This window comes from Notechis scutatus, unplaced genomic scaffold, assembly GCF_049901735.1.
Source record: "Notechis scutatus isolate UNSWTSFEM ecotype Mainland unplaced genomic scaffold, rNotScu1.2 NSCUCTG33, whole genome shotgun sequence".
NCBI classification, from domain to species: domain Eukaryota; kingdom Metazoa; phylum Chordata; class Lepidosauria; order Squamata; family Elapidae; genus Notechis; species Notechis scutatus.
In genome coordinates this window covers 60,569-81,394 of record NW_028263113.1, presented here as the reverse complement: position 1 = coordinate 81,394, position 20,826 = coordinate 60,569, and the positions used below count along the sequence as shown (strand labels likewise).

Here is a 20,826-nt window from a genome sequence, read left to right as displayed (position 1 = left end):
ATTTCTAAAATACCCCTCTCTGAATGTTATTTCAAATAGCCAGTGTTATAAATACTGTAAAAGCCAAGACCTTATTTGTTGAAATAATTTATATAAAATTATTTCTATGTTAAATGACATTGTTTCTATGTTAAATGATATACAGTTATTTTTTTGGTTATCATCCCAGTCATGCAAGCAAAAAAAAATAAATAAAAAATTAGAACCTACTTGGTTGAAAGAGTTGTGCCAGGTGATGGTTTCATCATGAATAGTTATTTTTTTCTCTTGAACCCAGGGATCCATCTTCCCCACTTTCACTCTATTGAAGGATTGATTTGGGAATGTGATCCAGTTTATAATATCAAATCCAACTATCAATTCCCTCCTCTCATCGAATTGAATTCTATCCCCAGCACTGTTATTAAAAGAGATCTCTTTCAGAAACTGGTGGAGCTGAATATCAGTGAATATACAAACAGTAAGAAAATAGAATCAGGAATTATGCTATTTTTGCAATCAGTTGCATAATTCATTCACAACAGCTACAACTTTTGCAGATGTTTTATTTGTCCTCAGCATTTGATGCATTCCTTCAATCCCATTATTTAATTTCAGTACACACTGACAAACTAATTTTCCTACAGAAGCAACCACCATCTTTACGTCCCAATGTAATTTAAAAGAATTCAATGTAATTTTAAATGATTCAAAAATTTTTCATGCTAAAAAATGCTATCTAAAAACAATATAAACTATAAAACTGTTAAGCCAACTGCGTTGAGTGGCTAAAAGAAAAAAAGTATAATTTCCTGTCATATGGCAAAACCATATTTCTTATCTAGCAAATATTACTATCAGTAGTCAAAATTATTTAAAAACTGAACAAAAAGCAATCAGTCTGAAATCAGAGTATGTAGGATTATCCTTGGTTTTTAAAATATATGAGTCTCTTAAGAGTCAATTTTGTTCTTATTTTTGCCAAGTGGACAATGACAACTGGAACTTTTACAACAACTGGAACTTCAAAGAATTGATGCAGTAGGGGGAAACCAGCATCAAAGAACCCATGGAAGAAGAGGGAGGCCAAGATGAAGGGGTGGGTGATATAGAACATGGTCAGGTTGAGCCCAAGTGAGGGGTCAAATGTGCCATCAGTCTCAAGTCCCTTCATACCCACAAGAGATCTATATCCAGTCCACCTTGAATTCCATTGCCTCTTATCTATCACATATTTGCTTTCACCATTGGTAGTTCAGATTCTTGTAGAGAGCTGTACCATACATTAAATCTATATTCTTTTGAACTTTCCAGATTCCTCATTTCCTGCACTTGGCATTTAAATTGTAAAATGCAAACAGAATAGGAATCTGAAAAATGGTGTAACAAAGGCCACAAAATATGTGGTTGACTGGTGAAATGGCATGAACAACTGTATACAAGTCATGTATAAATGGTGAACAAATAGAGCAGATAGTTGAATTTAGTAAAAAAAAAATACAAAAATAAAAATTTGACAAAAAAAACCCTTAAAGATAAAATGCTATTAGGAAAGCAGAGGGTAATATGGAGTCATAATATTTATTGAAAGAAACAAAGTATCTGTGTGTAAGAGCATCCTTGGTACTTAAATAGAACAGGGAGTTGAATGTGTTTGCTGAAACACATGAAAGAGTCAAGAAAGAAGGATCCAAATGAACATGGATTAAATAGAAGTAAAGAGATGAAAATAGAGATAAGTTGAACCATTGAGAACAAAGGAAAACTGAATTAGAGAAAAAGTTTATTAAGGAATGAATGGAAAAAGAGAAAGGGGAATTCATGAACAGAGGAATGTATGGGTGTAAGCTAAGATGGTTTTAAGGACAGAAAGTTTATAGAATAATACTGTGGAGGTAAACTAAATTTACCACTATCTCCCATTTCTATTATAGCTCATCCCTTCATTATTTTGGTTTACTCTGATTTGTTTGAAAAAATAGTAGATTGTATATGCATGCTGGTTTTATATATATGAAATGTTTAGTACCTGCCATGGCTGTTGTTCCTGAACACTCAGTTTCCCACCATTAAGCATTCTATTGTGTGTGTTTTCAATCTGCATGTCATGTAAAGCATGAGCTATAGCATAAACTGCATTGTATATATTATAACTGTGTCCAGTCATGCTCATTTCATAAAAAGCACCTGGAACATTCTCCAATTTCTCTGTCAGTGTGCAAATGCCATTATCTTTGTCATTCACCAAAGGACTGGGAAAGGAACAGTCAAATGCGTGTACCCATACATCTTTGATAAAGCCATCTTCTTTTGATGAGAAATGGTCCCTTGCCTGAACAAAGTGCTGAAAGTCTGGAATTTCATTGGAGTGAAGTGAAAAGGACAGGGAACCATGGATATCTTGAATATCCCAGCTCCTTTGGTAAAACACTGATGCAAGATCCATTTGGGAGGGTATGATCCACACTTTACCTTTTGGCTCCATAGACAAATCTTCCATTTTAGGAAGATGTAATAACAACCTTAGAAGCATAAGTGTTTTTTCATAGACTATTACTGCATTGGCTTTACTGTTCATAGAAACATAAAATGTTTTTACTAGCCAGGCCAGTTCCTTGAATAATGTACTGATATAAAATGGTTTCATTCTTTTAAAAAAGGCAATACAAATGCCATGAAGAGGAAAAGTTGAAAAGGCCATCCTAACAAATCTTCCATCATCATCTTCTCTCACAAGGATCCCAACCCAAGTCCACTTGAAATGAGCAAACAGCTGAAGAAGTCCTTGGTATATCATATTTTCATCTGGGACCATTTGGTAGAAGGAATATGACTCACTTTGATCCAGCATCTCTGGGTGTGACCCATATATAAACTACAGGAATTAGGAAATCATTAGGAACTTAGAGAAGGGGACGAAATGAAAAAAATAAAATAAAATAGCAGCCATATCAAAGCTGTTTTATTTTGGGAGGTAATCCATAGCTATCTAGCAAATTTCAGTTTCTGTCAAAACTTATTTTAGTAGCCTTTTTAAAACAAAAATATTGTTTTCTATACTTATATAACATATGTGTTATTGATGATACTATGTTTTAGAGACATGCTTGAATTTCAAGTTGGTACATAATGTACATTACATTTCTTTATGCAGTTTATTCATTAATGCAAACTAAGCACATGTAAAACACACAATACTATGTTTCCAAACTGCACAGATGTAAAAAGTTCGTTAAAATTATGATGCCTTCATAAGATGTCACAGCTCACAACAGAACTTACTTGTGGAAGTTTGTAGATCCTCAAGATATCTGCCATATCAATGGAGATTTCAGAATAAAGAGCCCCAATGACTGAGACCAAGTTGTTCTTAATTCCACACTTATAATTGGGGACCATTCTCTTCAGAGATGAAAAAAGTTCTATTGTAGCATGATAAATCCACTTTCTACCATAATTATCAAAAATATTGATGCCCAAAGTTATATTGGGCAAGATCTGATGGTTTTCATTGATCTTTTTCACAGCAAATATTAAAGCCAAAATATGCTGATAAAACTTAGTTTGGACTCTGGAATAACAATTATAGGTTATAAAAGTAACTTCTTACACTTAATGAAAACATTGCAACACATATATGCTTCATCCAAATGTTTTGTTTTTGAAATCTATAATCCATGTGTCATGTATTATGTCCAAGGTTTGGCCTAATATGCTTTAACTTTGTATACTTTCTGAACAGAAAATATAGCTTCTGACAATACTTTTTTTTTTTTTCATAATCTGACTTACTTTTCAAACAGTGACCAGAGTATGATTGACTTTTGTCTCAATTTATGCCCTCACAAAGAAGATCATAATGATGGATCTCCAAAATACAATTTCAAAAAAGCCAACTATGATCTCATAGATGCCGACCTAACATCTCTTGATTGGCACATTCTGTTCTCTAACTGTAATACTACAGAAGACCATTATAATGCATTCTTACTTGAACTTGAAAGAGTCATAAAACTATATGTACCATTAATAACCCTAAATACAAAAAAAAAAATTACCCATAACAATAAGAAAACTACAATAAAAAAAAATCACTATGGCATAAAAACAAAACCAGCTATGTAGCAAACTTAAAAAACAGATACAACACCTTATGCTGACAGATAATGGCAGAATGCACAAATTATTACTGCAAACAGGAGGAAAACTTCCTACCTACAAAATCTACCCGTGCCTTCTACAATTTTGTAAACACAAAACTTAAAGACTCAAGAACCATCCCCCCTCTAGAGGGACCAAATGGGAAAGACTGCAGCGATGAAGCTGTTAAGGCCAACCTCTTCAACACATTTTTCAGCTCAGTCTTTGTTAACAGCAATGGCTTATGCCCTACATTTCCCAGTCGTACCACAACTAACTGCAATGATCTACTACATATTGACTTTACAAAAGAAAATGTAGAAAAGGCTTTACATAATCTAAAACCATCCCTATCTATTGGCCCCGATGGATTATGTGCATACTTCTTAAAAAAGCTCTCCTCTGCCATAGCAGAATCCCTAAACATTATATATGGTATATGATTCAGAACCAGTTCCTTACCGAACCTATGGTCCTTAGCTACGGTCACCCCATCTTCAAAAAAGGTGACCCCAGCCTGGTTGAAAACTACAGACCAATCTCACTATATTGTGACACATGCAAAGTCATAGAATCAATCATTAACCAATTCATCACCCTCCACTTAGAGTTAAACAACCTACTTTCCAAAAAACAATTTGGTTTCAGGAAAAAATTGTTCTGCAACCTACAACTCCTACACTACAAAAACATATGGACTACTCGACCAGGGTAAAGCAATAGATACAATTTACATAGACTTCTGCAATGCCTTTGATTCAGTGGTACATGACAAACTACTGTTAAAACTAAACTCTTATGGCATTTCCGGATCCCTTCATAAGTAGATTACTGCATTCCTGTCAAACAGGCAACAAATAGTAAAAATAGGGAGTCCTTTATCAAACCCTGCTCCAGTTAAGAGCTGTGTCCCCTAAGGCAGTGTTCTAGGATCCACACTCTTTATACTCTATATAAATGACCTTTGCAATCTTCTTATAAGCAACTGCGTCCTCTTTGCGGATGATGTAAAACTATTCAACACCACCGACAATGCTACTGCTCTTCAAAGTGACCTTGATTATGTGTCTGAATGGTCAAACAATTGGCAACTCCAAATCTCGACCAACAAATTCTCTGTCCTACACATTGGTAAAAAATATCAGCACACCAAATACAAACTAGGCAGTTATGACCTCATTGATGACTCTCATTCTGTCAAGGACCCAGAAGTACTCATATCTAATGACCTAAGTACCAGAGCTCACTGTAACAGCATTGCCAAAAAGGCATTGAGTTGTAAATTTAACCTTACAAAGCTTTCCTCTGGAAATATTGAATTGCTAACTAGGGAATACAAACCTTTGCTAGACCAATACTCGAATACAGCTCACCTTCCTGGAATCTGCACTGTATATCAGACATTAATACAATTGAGTGAGTCCAGAAGTATTTCATGAGAAGAATACTACACTCCTCTGCTCACAACAGAACACCCTATATATCCAGACTTGAAATTTTGGGCTTGGACAATCTTGAACTATGCCACCTATGGTTGTACTTAAGCGTAGTACACAAAATTATCTGCTACAATGTCCTACCTGTCAATGACTACTTCAGCTTCAACCACAACAATACAAGAGCACACAATAGATACAAACTCAATGTTAACCGCTCCAAACTTGATTGTAGAAAGTATGACTTCAGCAACAGAGTGGTCAATGCCTGGAATGCACTACCTGACTCTGTAGTTACATCTTCAAACCCCCACTCCTTTAACCTCAAACTATCCACTATTGACCTCACCCCATTCCTAAGAAGTCTTTAAGGGGCATGCATAAGTGCACCATCATGCCTTCCATCCCTGTCCTATTGTCCCCATTTAATTGTACCTGTTTTCTGTATTCTTACTCATGTTTATACTTATACCTATTATTTTGTAAGCGATTGACAAATCAAATAAATAAATAAATGATTTGATTGCTTATTATACCCTATGACTATTATCAAGTGTTGTACATTATAATTCTCGACTCTCAATGAATGTATCTTTTCTTTTACATACACTGAAAGCATATGCACCAAGGCAAATTTCTTGTATGTCCAATCACACTTGGCCAATAAAGAATTCTATTCTATTCTATTCTATTCTATTCTATTCTATTCTATTCTATTCTATTCTATTCTATTCTATTCTATTCTATTCTACCCTATTGTACTCTACTCTATTCTATTCTTACCTGTCCTATTGTCCCCATTTAATCGTGCCTATTTTCTGTATTCTTACTCATGTTTATACTTACTTATAAGTACTTATACCTACTATTTTGTAAGCGATTGACAAATAAAAATAAATAAAAATAAAAATAAAAAATATGGATTTCTGACTTTATTGATAAAAAAGAATATATATTCTATGAACAAATCAGTGCATCTAAAAAGGAACTCATAATTACAACAGTAAAAAGGCACCTAAAAATATTCTACATATTCTAGAGATATTTCTGTAGAAATACGGATTCTTTGAAGATCCTTTTATTTTATTTTTTTCCTGCTAAAAATGTTGGTTCACTGAACAACAGGATTTCTGTGACATATTGTCATGATCCTCTAATACTCAGTTAGTAAATTGAAGTAGTTCTTTCTAATTCCTTTAAGTATCCCATAGAAATTAAATAGGATGAAATATTTGAACTAGACAAATAATATGCTTTTGTCATTCTAATTAGTTTTAGTCTGCTTCAGATTTCACAAATACAGATATAATCTGAAATCTCTTGCCCCACATGGTGAGGTGATACACTTACATGACTTCACCATTAAATGAAAGATGGGGATCTTCCAAGAAGCTTTCTAGTTCTGTAGGCATGAACATAAGAGAAGTAATGCCACCAATGATGAAATCACCAGGTTGGAAATAGTTGTGAGAAATAGGGAGAGGATCACCAATAATGCATTTTTCCATGTCACATTTCCAAATCATATGAGATAAAAGTAAGAGAAAAATGATCATAATCATTATGCCTGATGTATATCTACAGCAGAATTTGTCTACTAATTATTAAGAATATCCAAAAATATATTATTTTTTTGGAGCCTGACTACCCCACTATCACACTATTCACAAATATTCTGAAACCTTGAATTCACCTTATTTGGAATAAACCTGACAGGATTTCATCTGTTTTTACTCTCAAGCTATAGATGAGGAGGTCCAGCTAATACTTATATTTTTCAAAGCATCTCAGTCCTTGTTGGTTATAAGTTTGCCAAAGCAATGTTAGCAACAGAAAAATTAATAACAGTAGTTTGGATAATTACAGATGCCCGGAAGAACTGTCATTACATTTCAATTTCTCTGTGATACTTGAAGCTTTTTCTCCCCTGTACATCACATATCAGGGGACTAGAACAACAAAGGACATTAGTAGTAAATGAGCCAATGAGTTAGAAATCAATAGAATGCAGAAAAAAAACATTTCAAGGAAAGGGGTGTTAGGAAAGTTTTATTTTCATCTGCAAAGTCATGAACTTTCAGAGTAACGTGCCCGCTCCCGTGTACTCCGCACTGAACTCAAAAAATGTCTAGACAATGGAGAGAAGGACCTGTACATTGACTACCATGCTGACTGTATCAAAAGTAAGCCACACAACCCGCAACTCAGCTTTAACCCTCAACCACAACCCTACCTCAACCGATCCACCATCACCCAAGACTAGGCATGCACGCCCCTAACTACCTCAATTCCAACTACTACTGGCCTTAAATGCAAACTACTCAATGCAAGAAGCCTCGTGAATAAAATACCTGAATTTTTCCTCCTACTAAATATGGCTAAATTCGACATTATATTTGTCTGTGAAACATGGCTCAGTGCATCTCTCCTGACTCCATTACCACAGTAAGGGACTATCATGTTTACCGATCAGATCGTGAAATTGTAGAGGAGGTGGTGTTGCTATCTTCTATAAAAAGTCCTTACATCTAAAAATATCCAAGTTACCCAGGAGCTTGCTCTTCCTGAGACCATCATCTGTGAACTATCCTTAAATATCACAATTCGATTCTTACTATGTTACAGAGCACCTGATTATGACATCGAACATGTAAACAAGCTAAATACATTACTAACATGGGCTGCATCCTGCCCATACCCTTTTATCTTTCTTGGTGATTTCAATCTACCTCATATTGACTGGACCCTAAATGAATGTACAACTGAAATCATACACACAACCTTCTACAATGCTATTACAAATCTGGGACTGGAACAACTAGTAACCAACAACACTAGACTAAACAACTGCCTCGATCTCATCTTCTGCAATAGTTTGAATTTAATTTATGGAATACAAACTAAAGAACCCTTTTCCAGCAGTGACCACAATATGATTGACTTTTGTCTCAACATACGCCCACACAAAAATCACCACAATGATGTAATCCCAATTGTAACTTCAAAAAGGCAACTATGATCTTATAGACAACGATCTCTCATCCCTTGATTGGCAATCTCTATTCACTGGATGCAATACTGTTGAAGACCATTACAACATATTTTTACTTGAAGTCAAAAGAGTCATCAAACTATATGTACCAACAACAACTCCCAAAACAAAACAAAAAAGCAAATTACCCATAACAATAAGGAAACTTCAATCCAAAAAGAGATCACTCTGGCGGAAAAACAAATCTGGTCACGTTGCCAATTTCAAAAGCCAATACAAAAATTTATGCCACCAGATAAAGACCGAATGCATCAATTATCACATTAAACAAGAGGAAAACCTTCTAAGCACCAATTCCACCCGTGCTTTTTACAATTTTGTAAACAACAAACTAAAAGACTCAAGATCTATCCCACCCTTGATAGGACCTGATGGTAAAGACTGCAATGACGACACCACTAAAGCCAACATCTTTAACACATTCTTCAGCTCAGTATTTGTAAACAGCAATGGATCATGCCCAGTATTTCCTAGCCGTACCACAGATAACAACAATGATCTAATACATATCGATTTTACAGAAGACAATGTTGAAAAAGCACTACGCAATCTAAAACCATCTCTATCTATTGAACTTGATGGAATATGTGCCTACTTCTTAAAAAAGCTATCCACTGCCATAGCCAAACCTCTAAGCATAATCTTTGAAAAATCTTTCAGGACCAGCTCCTTGCCTAACCTATGGTCACAAGCCACAGTCATCCCCATCTTCAAAAAGGGAGACCCAAGCCTAGTTGAAAATTACAGACCAATCTCCTTATGCTGCGTCACCTGTAAAGTCATGGAATCAATTATTAACCAATCCATCATCCTCCACTTAGAGACAAATAACCTACTCTCCAATAAACAATTTGGTTTCAGAAAAAAACTATCCTGTAATCTGCAACTCTTACACTGCAAAAACATATGGAGCGACACAACTCGACCAGGGCAAAGCAATAGACGCAATCTACATAGACTTCTGTAAAGCCTTTGATTCAGTGGTACCACGACAAACTACTCCTAAAAATAAAATCCTATGGTATCTCTGGACAACTGAATAACTGGATAGAAGCATTCCTGGCAAACAGACAACAAATGGTCAAAATCGGGGCGTACTATCAAATCCAGTACCTGTCAATAGTGGTGTTCCCCAAGGCAGTGTTCTAGGACCAACTCTCTTCATACTCTACATAAACGACCTCTGTGATCATATTAAGAGCAATTGCGTTCTCTTAGCTGATGATGTAAAGCTGTTCAATACCACAGACAATACTGCTACCCTACAAAAAGATCTCGACTATGTATCAGAATGGTCAAACAAATGGCAACTTCAAATCTCAACAAATAAATGCTCTGTCTTACATATTGGCAAAAAAAAATCAGAAAATAAAATACAAGCTGAATAGTCAAGATCTTGTTGATGACCCAAGCTCTGTAAAGGACCTTGGAATACTCACCTCTAATGATCTAAGTGCTAGAGCCCACTGCAACTACATAGCCAAAAAGGCATTAAGAGTTGTTAACCTAATCCTACGTAGCTTTTTCTCTGGTAATATCACACTACTAACTAGAGCATACAAAACATTTGCTAGACCAATACTCGAATACAGTTCATCAGTCTGGAACCCACATTACGTATCTGATATTAGCACAATTGAGAAAGTCCAGAAATATTTCACAAGAAGAGTTCTCCACTCCTCTACTCGTTGTAGAATACCTATGCCACCAGACTTGAAATTCTAGAACTAGAAAACCTTGAATTACGCCGTCTTCGGTCTGATTTAAGCATGGTATATAAAATCATACATTGCAATGTCCTACCTGTCAATGAATACTTCAGCTTCAACCATAACAACACAAGAGCACACAATAGATACAAACTCAAAGTTAACCGCACCAAACTTGATTGCAGGAAATACGACTTTAGCAATAGAGTGGTCAATGTCTGGAATACTCTACCCGACTCTATTTATTTATTTATTTATTTATTTGATTTGCCAATTGTTTACAAGATAATAAGTATAAATGTATATAGTTGTGAATACATGAAATGGGTACATATAAGAAAAATAAAAGAATAAGAGAAACAATAGGACAGGGACGGTAGGCACATTGGTGCGCTTATGCACGCCCCCTACAGACCTCTTAGGAAAGGGGTGAGGTCAATAGTAGACAGTCTAAGGTTAAAGTTTTTGGGGTTTGGGGAAGAAACTACAGAGTCGGGTAGAGTATTCCAGACATTGACCACTCTATTGCTGAAGTCGTATTTCCTGCAATCAAGTTTGGTGCGGTTTACTTTGAGTTTGTATCTATTGTGTGCTCTTGTGTTGTTATGGTTGAAGCTGAAGTATTCATTGACAGGTAGGACATTGCAATGTATGATTTTATATACCATGCTTAAGTCAGACCGAAGACGGCGTAATTCAAGGTTTTCAAGTTCTAGAATTTCAAGTCTGGTGGCATAAGGTATTCTACAACGAGTAGAGGAGTGGAGAACTCTTCTTGTGAAATATTTCTGGACTTTCTCAATTGTGCTAATATCAGATACGTAGTGTGGGTTCCAGACTGATGAACTGTATTCGAGTATTGGTCTAGCAAATGTTTTGTATGCTCTGGTTAGTAGTGTGATATTACCAGAGAAAAAGCTACGTAGGATTAGGTTAACAACTCTTAATGCCTTTTGGCTATGTAGTTGCAGTGGGCTCTAGCACTTAGATCATTAGAGGTGAGTATTCCAAGGTCCTTTACAGAGCTTGAGTCATCAACAAGATCTTGACTATTCAGCTTGTATTTTATTTTCTGATTTTTTTTGCCAATATGTAAGACAGAGCATTTATTTGTTGAGATTTGAAGTTGCCATTTGTTTGACCACTCTGATACATAGTCAAGATCTTTTGTAGGGTAGCAGTATTGTCTGTGGTATTGAACAGCTTTACATCATCAGCGAAGAGAACGCAATTGCTCTTAATATGATCACAGAGGTCGTTTATGTAGAGTATGAAGAGAGTTGGTCCTAGAACACTGCCTTGGGGAACACCACTATTGACAGGTACTGGATTTGATAGTACGCTCCCGATTTTGACCATTTGTTGTCTGTTTGACAGGAATGCTTCTATCCAGTTATTCAGTTGTCCAGAGATACCATAGGATTTTATTTTTAGGAGTAGTTTGTCGTGTACCACTGAATCAAAGGCTTTACAGAAGTCTATGTAGATTGCATCTATTGCTTTGCCCTGGTCGAGTTGTGTCGTCCATATGTTTTTGCAGTGTAAGAGTTGCAGATTACAGGATAGTTTTTTTCTGAAACCAAATTGTTTATTGGAGAGTAGGTTATTTGTCTCTAAGTGAAGGATGATGGATTGGTTAATAATTGATTCCATGACTTTACAGGTGACGCAGCATAAGGAGATTGGCCTGTAATTTTCAACTAGGCTTGGGTCTCCTTTTGAAGATGGGGATGACTGTGGCTTGTGACCATAGGTTAGGCAAGGAGCTGGTTCTGAAAGATTTTTCAAAGATTATGCTTAGAGGTTTGGCTATGGCAGTGGATAGCTTTCTTAAGAAGTAGGCACATATTCCATCCGGTCCAATAGATAGAGATGGTTTTAGGTTGCGTAGTGCTTTTTCAACATTGTCTTCTGTGAAATCGATATGTATTAGATCATTGTTGTTATCTGTGGTACGGCTAGGAAATACTGGGCATGATCCATTGCTGTTTACAAATACTGAGCCGAAGAATGTGTTAAAGATGTTGGCTTTAATGGTGTCGTCGTTGCAGTCTTTACCATCAGGTCCTATCAAGGGAGGGATGGACCTTGAGTCTTTTAGTTTGTTGTTTACAAAATTGTAAAAAGCACGGGTGGAATTGGTGCTTAGAAGGTTTTCCTCTTGTTTAATGTGATAATTGGTGCATTCGGTCTTTATCTGGTGGCATAAATTTTTGTATCGGTTTTTGAAATTGGCAACGTGACCAGATTTGTTTTTCCGCCAGAGTGATCTCTTTTGGATTGAAGTTTCCTTATTGATATGGGTAATCTGCTTTTTTGTTTTGTTTTGGGAGTTGTTGTTGGTACATATAGTTTGATGACTCTTTTGACTTCAAGTAAAAATATGTTGTAATGGTCTTCAACAGTATTGCATCCAGTGAATAGAGATTGCCAATCAAGGGATGAGAGATCGTTGTGTATAAGATCATAGTTGCCTTTTTGAAGTTACAATTGGGAATTACATCATTGTGGTGATTTTTGTGTGGACGTATGTTGAGACAAAAGTCAATCATATTGTGGTCGCTACTGGAAAAGGGTTCTTTAGTTTGTATTCGTAAATTAAATTCAAACTATTGCAGAAGATGAGATCGAGGCAGTTGTTTAGTCTAGTGTTGTTGGTTACTAGTTGTTCCAGTCCCAGATTTGTAGTAGCATTGTAGAAGGTTGTGTGTATGATTTCAGTTGTACAATCATTTAGGGTCCAGTCAATATGAGGTAGATTGAAATCACCAAGAAAGATAAAAGGGTATGGGCAGGATGCAGCCCATGTTAGTAATGTATTTAGCTTGTTTACATGTTCGATGTCATAATCAGGTGCTCTGTAACATAGTAAGAATCGAATTGTGATATTTAAGGATAGTTCACAGATGATGGTCTCAGGAAGAGCAAGCTCCTGGGTAACTTGGATATTTTTTAGATGTAAGGATTTTTTATAGAAGATAGCAACACCACCTCCTCGACGATTTTCACGATCTGATCGGTAAACATGATAGTCTCTTACTGTGGTAATGGAGTCGGGAGAGATGCATTGAGCCATGTTTCACAGACAAATATAATGTCAAAGTTAGCCATATTTAGGAGGATGAGAAATTCAGGTATTTTATTCACGAGGCTTCTTGCATTGAGTAGTTTGCATTTAAGGCCGGCAGTAGTTGGAATTGAGGTAGTTGGGGGCGTGCGTGCCTAGTCTTGGGTGATGGTGGATCGGTTGAGGTAGGGTTGTGGTTGAGGGTAAAAGCTGAGTATTGGGTTGCGTGGCTTACTTTTGATACAGTCAGCATGGTAGTCAATGTACAGGTCCTTCTCTCCATTGTCTAGACGGTTTTTGAGTTCAATGCGGAGTACACGGGAGCGGGCACGTTGCTGTATGGTTAGGTCAGGCGGCAACGGAGGTTCTTATGGTTGGTGTTGGTTTTGGCGAGTGAGTTTATAGTATAAATGAATTTACGTTTGCTTGTTTCATTTTTGCAAATGACTCTGCACAGGCGTGGGGCTACAGAGCCGTCACTGTTATTGAGCTCTCGCCAATGCGTGAAATGTCAAGTATTTCATCAGCGGAGATGGTTGATGCTTGATAATCCCTGATGATGTTTCGACAGTTGTGATGTCATCATTGTTATTGGTGACCTCTAGACCAAATAAGATGGCGCTTGGACGCTTCCGCTCACGCTCAACAGCTTCTCTGATGAGGATTGGGATATCAATATTTGTCTGGGTTGTGTTTATTTGTGGATTGGGTTTTGGATTGGGTTGTGGTTGTTGGGTAGAGATGTGGTTTGTAGCTATTGGAAGTTCAAGTTTTTGCGTTGTTTCTTTTTTTTCAAGGTTGGATATTCTTTCTTTTATGGCGTCCAGGATGCTACTATGGTTTCAATGGTATCAATTCTTTCCAACAGATCCAGTTTGGGTTTGCATGCGTCCAGGGATGCTACTATGGTTTCAATGGTATCAATTCTTTCCAACAGATCCAGTTTGGGTTTGCATGAATTGCAGTAATATGGAAACTCATTGGATGATTCCAGGTATTGAATAAATTGCTCGGTTAATCCCAAGCAGTCATGATGAGTGTATTTCTTACACAGAGAACATTTGATGGAGTTTTCATTATCCTTTAGATTTTTGTAGCATTTAAGGCATGTGCAGAGTCTTGTGGATCATTGGTGGGGATTATGTTCTCTGTAGGTAGTGCTTTGGCATAGGATTTTTTTCTTGTCATGGTAGGTTTGTTAAGATGGTACGTTGATTAAATTAATTAATGGAACAATATCACACCAATCAATCATCAATTGCAGTAATCTCTCTAGTCAGATAATATTTCTGGGCAACAATCAGCCTAATCAATTAAATATTCTAAACACTAATCAATTAATTACACTAATCATTAATCACACTGTTCATTTAAATTCACTAAATCATTGATTTTACTATTCGATTAAAATTACATGCATATTGATCTTTTCAACTAGTCAGTAATAACACTATTTGCACTAAACACTCTAGTCACACTAATCAATTAGGACCATAAATCAATTGAACCATTAATAAAATATTTTATAGAAATTGATTATCTAACCGTAGATATAGGTGATGAGGTAGAAAAGTTGTAAGTTTTGAGGTATTGAGTTAATCAGTGTTTGATTAAAGTAATGAGCTAGTATTAAGAGTCTGCAAGGAAAGGGTTAATGCTGTTGTTGACTGAGAGGAAATTGTTGCTCTTTGTAATAGTAGATTGCTATTACTCTGTAAACAAGACTGTAATACGATGCTCAAAGGGTTTTTGAAACAGTGAAAAACTTTCCTAAGCTGTTCAAATTGAGTAGTAGGAGAAAATACAGTCACGTGGCTTGGGTTTACTTATCCGATTTGTCATTTACTTCCAACTAAATCTGGTAGTAATGCCAGAGTTAATCGTAGCTATTTTCCTTCTTAGAGTTCGACTTTCCAAGGAAAATTCCACTGCAGGAATTGGAGTGATTTTCTACTAGGATTGATCTTGGTGAGGTAGATGTGGAAGGCATGTGGTTTCTTATTGTTTGAAATGGCTTCAAAGTGATTGATTTTTGGTGATTTAATGGACCTCAGTTCTCCATAATTAACAGCCGTTCAGAATCACACCCTCTGTCAGTTCCGCTCTTTCTCTGCAGCTTAAAATCACACTGCCCACCAGTCACAGCTCATTGAATGGCTCAAAATCAGTCTCTCTGTAAGTGTCTGAATCACACACTCATAAATTACAGCTCGTCCAGGCTCTTATCTCTCTCCGTTTCTCCTCAAGTCTTTGCCTCTCTCTCCCCCTCTTTGTTTGTCCCTGCCAGCTATCCACTGGCTCCGGGGAAACTTGTCTGGGGGATTTGAAATGGGACACGTTGTCTGGCATGGAAGATTCTCTGATTAGCTGTGTGGGATTTAAATGAAGGTGCGTTGTTTGTGCTCCACTGGCTCCAGCTCGCTTGAGTTCCACCGGTGTGCTTAATAGGGATCGAGGAAGGAGCTCTGCTTCTGGGGAGGGCTCTGGAATTCAGTGTTGTTACGTTTTTGAATTCAGCGCCCTGCTAGCAGGAGCTCCGCTGGCTTGATAAGGGCCCAGGGCTTCGGAATCCAGCGTTTTTATTTTTATTTTTGGGGTGGGCTCCAGTTTACTCACGGTTTCTGGCGCAGGTGGTAGCTTTGAAGGTGATTTCTGGTGCAGGCGGTGGCTTTAAAGGGTGATAGTGCTCCAGGAGAGAGAGCCTCACCTTCCTAGTTGAAACCCTCGGCAACTCTGTAGTTTCTTCCCCAAACCCCAAAAACTTTAACCTTAGACTGTCTACTATTGACCTCACCCCTTTCCTAAGAGGTCTGTAGGGGGCGTGCATAAGCGCACCAACGTGCCTACCGTCCCTGTCCTATTGTTTCTCTTATTCTTCTTTTATTTTTCTTATATGTACCCATTTCATGTATTCACAACTATGTATACACTTATACTTATTATCTTGTTAACAATTGGCAAATCAAATAAATAAAATAAATAAAGTATCCAGAGTATTTCAGAATATCCAAAGGAGACTATCAACTCAAAATGCCATCCAGATAATTTCATAGAAAAGGCTATGCATGTGGAGGCTCAGTATTCATAACACTCCTTTGGGTGTGCATGTGTACTTAAAAGGATGTTATCCATTTTACAAAGAGTGGAATCTTTGGGCGGGGGTGGGGGGAAGGTCACAGTATGGTAGCAGCTATTTTACAGAGCAAGTGATGAAGTAACGTATCTTGTCACCCAGTAAAAACTCAGATTTGATGCGTCTACCTGCATGCTTTTATGTTCCATAGTGTATTTTTAAAATTGTGATTCTCACTTTCTTATGTGTCAGTTTGCTTTCTGAATACTGTCTTTAACAATCCTGATTTGTGAGTCTCCAATAACAGTTGCAATAAAGAATTGGCACGAGGAAAACAAGAAATCATATGAAGGAGAACCTGCAGTCCATTACCTACACCTGCTAAATCAGTTCTTTTTTTCAGATTTCACTTGCTCTTTTATCAAGTCTCTTTGCAGTGATTGGAAAAGTGAGGTTAGACTCTCATGCCTGCTGCCCTTGAGTCATGTGGTTTTTCTTTCTTCTTTTTCCTGTCCTCAGTGACTGAAGCCTAGAAAAGAAGCTCAGTACCTAAGCAATTTGTCTTGGGGCCAGACATTTCTGGCCATGTCTTCTACTCTCTAACAACATCTATGTGCCAATATGCCGAATTGTTCCACTGAATAACTCATAGTTCATTGTTAGCCTACCTTATCTCTATCTCCCCGGTAAGCCCAAATGTTCTCTCTCATGTAATTTCACAGCATGATTAATTAACATTTATTCTTTACTGCCTACTCCCTGCCTATATGTGCAACACTTTGGGCCCCTTCTACCTTTACCTCACAGTCTATAAGACTTCCGGCACTCCTTTCAGGGATGTTACTACAGGATAATATCTATTATTCAGAGGAGCAATCCATTATTAACAGATTAATAAGCCTTCCCAAGCCCTGGAAGTTTAGGTTGCATTTAAACTTATCGTAGGGCATCTTGGCAGTGTACATCTGGGCCATAGATATAAGGAAATGGTTGCCAAGAATAACAATAACATGCCAAGCCTTGCAACTGAGAATGTGAGTAATCTGAGAATTGAAGATGGGAACACATATTTTCCACACAGTTTTGGAAATCCTGGATGTTGTGGCTTCCAGGATGCTACTTATCTGTTTACCTTACCTACCTACTAAATGAAGCTATTGATTTCAAAATAGCAAACCAGTCTGGTACTCTGTGAAACCAAGTATTTAGGAGGATTAAATTATGTCAACTCTCACGAATAGATCTGTGCTCAGTCAATCAATGGACATTATTCCATCCATGCAGGGGTGGGATTCAAATTTCTTAACAACCGGTTCTGTGGGCATGGCCTAATTTGTAGGTGTGGCCTGGTGGTCATGTGACTGGGTGGGTGTGGCTTGGTGGTCATGTGACTGGGTGGGTGTGGCCAACTCAATGTCACTCACATCAAGGGGTGCTTCACCTGGCCCCTCTCCTCCCAGCCATTCCTTGTCACACCCAGCCACAACTTATCTATAGTTCTGTAAAAATGTTCATCTTTTTTTGACTTTTTTTTTTACTACATGCTATAGATGTACTTTCATAGGCCACTGAAAGGAGGACATGGCTCAAATGCTTTGCCCAAGGGTGTGATAGGCAACAGACTTTTAAGGGGCTGTCAGAAAGAAGGGGGGGCAATGAATTTTCCAAAGCACCAGAAGACAAACAAGAAGCAATGGATGGAAACTGAACAAAGAGAGAAGCAAATTAAAACTAAAGAGAAACTTCCTGACAGTAGAACAATTAACCAATGAAACTGCTTGCCACCAGAAGTTCTGGGTGCTCCAACACTGGAGGTTTTTAAGAAAAGACTGGACAGCCATTTCTCTGAAACGGTATAGAGTCCCCCCCCCAGATCCCTTCTAAGTGTTATTCTGTTATTCTGACATCTTTCCCAGGATCTCTACTCAGAGTTTGGCACCCTCAGTTTTCCTGCCTGAGCAAGGGGTTGGACTAGAAGACCTCCAAAATCTCTTTCAACTCTGTTAAACACACATGTATTTATGCTCTGGACTATAGACATTGAATGCACATATTGTAAACCCTGAAAAATACCTGGGCAAAAGAAAGGCAGTAAAATCACTCCAGGTATAGGGACAGTGTAAAATATTAATATATGATAAATAATGGAACAATTAAAAATAATAGCACAGAATTTTCTCTCCCCCTTTCCTTCTTATTTCTTTTCTTTTCTTTCTTTCTTTCTTTCTTTCTTTCTTTCTTTCTTTCTTTCTTTCTTTCTTTCTTTCTTTCTTTCTTTCTTTCTTTCTATTTCTTTTTCTTTCTTTCTTCTTCTCTCCCTTCCTTTCTTTCTTGCTCATTCTTTCTTTCTCTCTTTCTTTCTCTCCCTTCCTCTCCCTTCCTTGCTCTTTCTTTCTCTCCCTCTTTCCTTTCTCTCTTTTTTTCTTTCTTTCTTTCTCTCTCTTTCTTTCTTTTTCTCCCTTCCTCTTTCTTTCTTCCTCTTTGTTTTTCTTTCTTTCTTTCTCTCCCTTTCTCTCTCTCTCTCTCTCTCTCTTTCTTCCTTCCTTCCTTCCTTCCTTCCTTCCTTCCTTCCTTCCTTCCTTCCTTCCTTCCTTCCTTCCTTCCTTCCTTCCTTTCTTTCTTTCTTTCTTTCTTTCTTTCTTTCTTTCTTTCTTTCTTTCTTTCTTTCTTTCTTTCTTTCTTTCCTTCTTTCTTCCTTCCTTCCTTTCTTTCTGCCTTCCTATTTGTTTTTCTTTCTTTTTCTTTCTTTCTCTCTTTCTTTCTCTCTCCCTTCCTTTCTTCCTTTGTCTTTTTTCTTACTGTTTCTTTTTCTTTCTTTTTCTTGCTCTTTATTTCTTTCCCTTCCTCTTTCTTTCTTGCTGTTTTTTGCTCTTTCTTTCTTGCCCTTCCTTCCTTCCTTCCTTCCTTCCTTCCTTCCTTCCTTCCTTCCTTCCTTCCTTCCTTCCTTCCTTCCTTCCTTCCTTCCTTCCTTCCTTCCTTCCTCCAGAGCAGTGGGTGGTGGGAGAATGAAAAAAGCAGGAATCCCAGAACATCCATCCGCCCTCCCTTTCAGGAGGGGAGAAGCGGTAGGAAACAGCCCCAGGAGTTCCCGCCCTCCCTTTTGGGGCACCTCCACCACCCCTCTCAGGATCAGGATCAGCCCCAGCACAGCAGAGAAAGCGTACAGCCATGGCATGCTTTGGCTGCTGCCATCACTGCATCACCCTGAAGGCTGCCTGCTCACCCATCCACCGGCTGGACTGGACTGGAAACGGTGCCCACCTTGGCCTCCTCCCACCTGGCCACCAGCTTCTTGACAGAAGCTGCTGGTTGGAGTTGAATTGGAATAAAAGGCTGTGTGGCTGTGGCGGAAAGAACTGGGGCAACACCTGGCATATTTGATGAGCAGGCACAAGCGAGGTGGTAGTTGCTGTCACATCATGGAGCTCTGGTTCTTTCTGCCAAAAGCACGCAGCCTCTTCTAATTCTAGGTATGCCCTTGGGAGGCATAGCTAGAATTGGGAGCCCAGCACTGCAATTCTCTGTGCTCCAACCAGCAGCCTCTGTTCATGTCAAGAAGCAGGTGGCCAGGTGGGAGAAGGCTCAGGATGGATGCAAGATGGGGGAGGCCCGCAGAGGGCTGGGTGAGGGCCAAGGAGCCATGGGGAGGCCCGGAGATGGCTGGGTGAGGCCTTGGGAGGGCTGGGGAGGGCTGAGTGAGGCACGGGAACCACAGGGAAGCCCAGAGACAGCTAGGCGAGGACCAGGGAGGCCTGTAGAGCTTCTCCTTCTCTTTCACAGAATAGCTGTATTTAGGACTTGGAACCAATGGTGGGATACAGCCAGTTCACTGGTACCTAAATTTTTATTGACTTCTGCAAAGGGCTAGATGTGTTCCACAAACTTTGTGTTTTCCAGAACATGTCTGGTTTTCTTTTTTTTTCTTTTTCTTTTTGGAAAAGGTTTTTTATTTTATACTTATAATAATTCCATCTTTCATTTCAAACCATGTGTCAACTGGGTACATATATTTTGTGCTTACAATTATAATTGGTACTTTTGTTACCAATATAATGATGATCACATTTTCTTATAGCGATTATTGGATATATCTGTTATTATTTAACAATTTTAACTTATTTCTTTATATATTCATCTAATTCATTTTAATTTGTTCTATTTTCCCTCCATTGATAAAATAAATCCCATATCATATAATATTCCATTTCTTCTTTTTCTTTGATTACCAATGTTCACTTTTTCATCTCTGTACATTCAAATATTTTAACATGTCTGGTTTTTATTCAACTTCCTTCCAGTCAGAAAAAATAACCCTCCCCCAAAAGTCCAAGAGAGGAGCGATGGAACCTTCAACCATATCACTCAGGTGA

General features: G+C 37.8%; 1 protein-coding gene across 2 annotated transcripts in view; it reads right to left on the bottom strand.

The window, feature by feature from the left end:
• The window catches only part of LOC113427481 (vomeronasal type-2 receptor 26-like), a 31,087-nt gene that overhangs the window by 3,645 nt on the left and 6,616 nt on the right, over positions 1 to 20,826 (bottom strand). Inside the window, exon 1 of one of the 2 annotated variants that reach the window (XM_026690002.2) lies at positions 211 to 355. The exons of the other annotated variant lie outside the window; for it this stretch is intronic. Coding sequence (XP_026545787.2) covers positions 211 to 285 — 75 coding nt within the window. The 5' untranslated portion in view covers positions 286 to 355. Of the gene's footprint in view, positions 1 to 210; positions 356 to 20,826 lie in introns of those variants that run through there. 2 annotated transcript variants of the gene reach the window in all.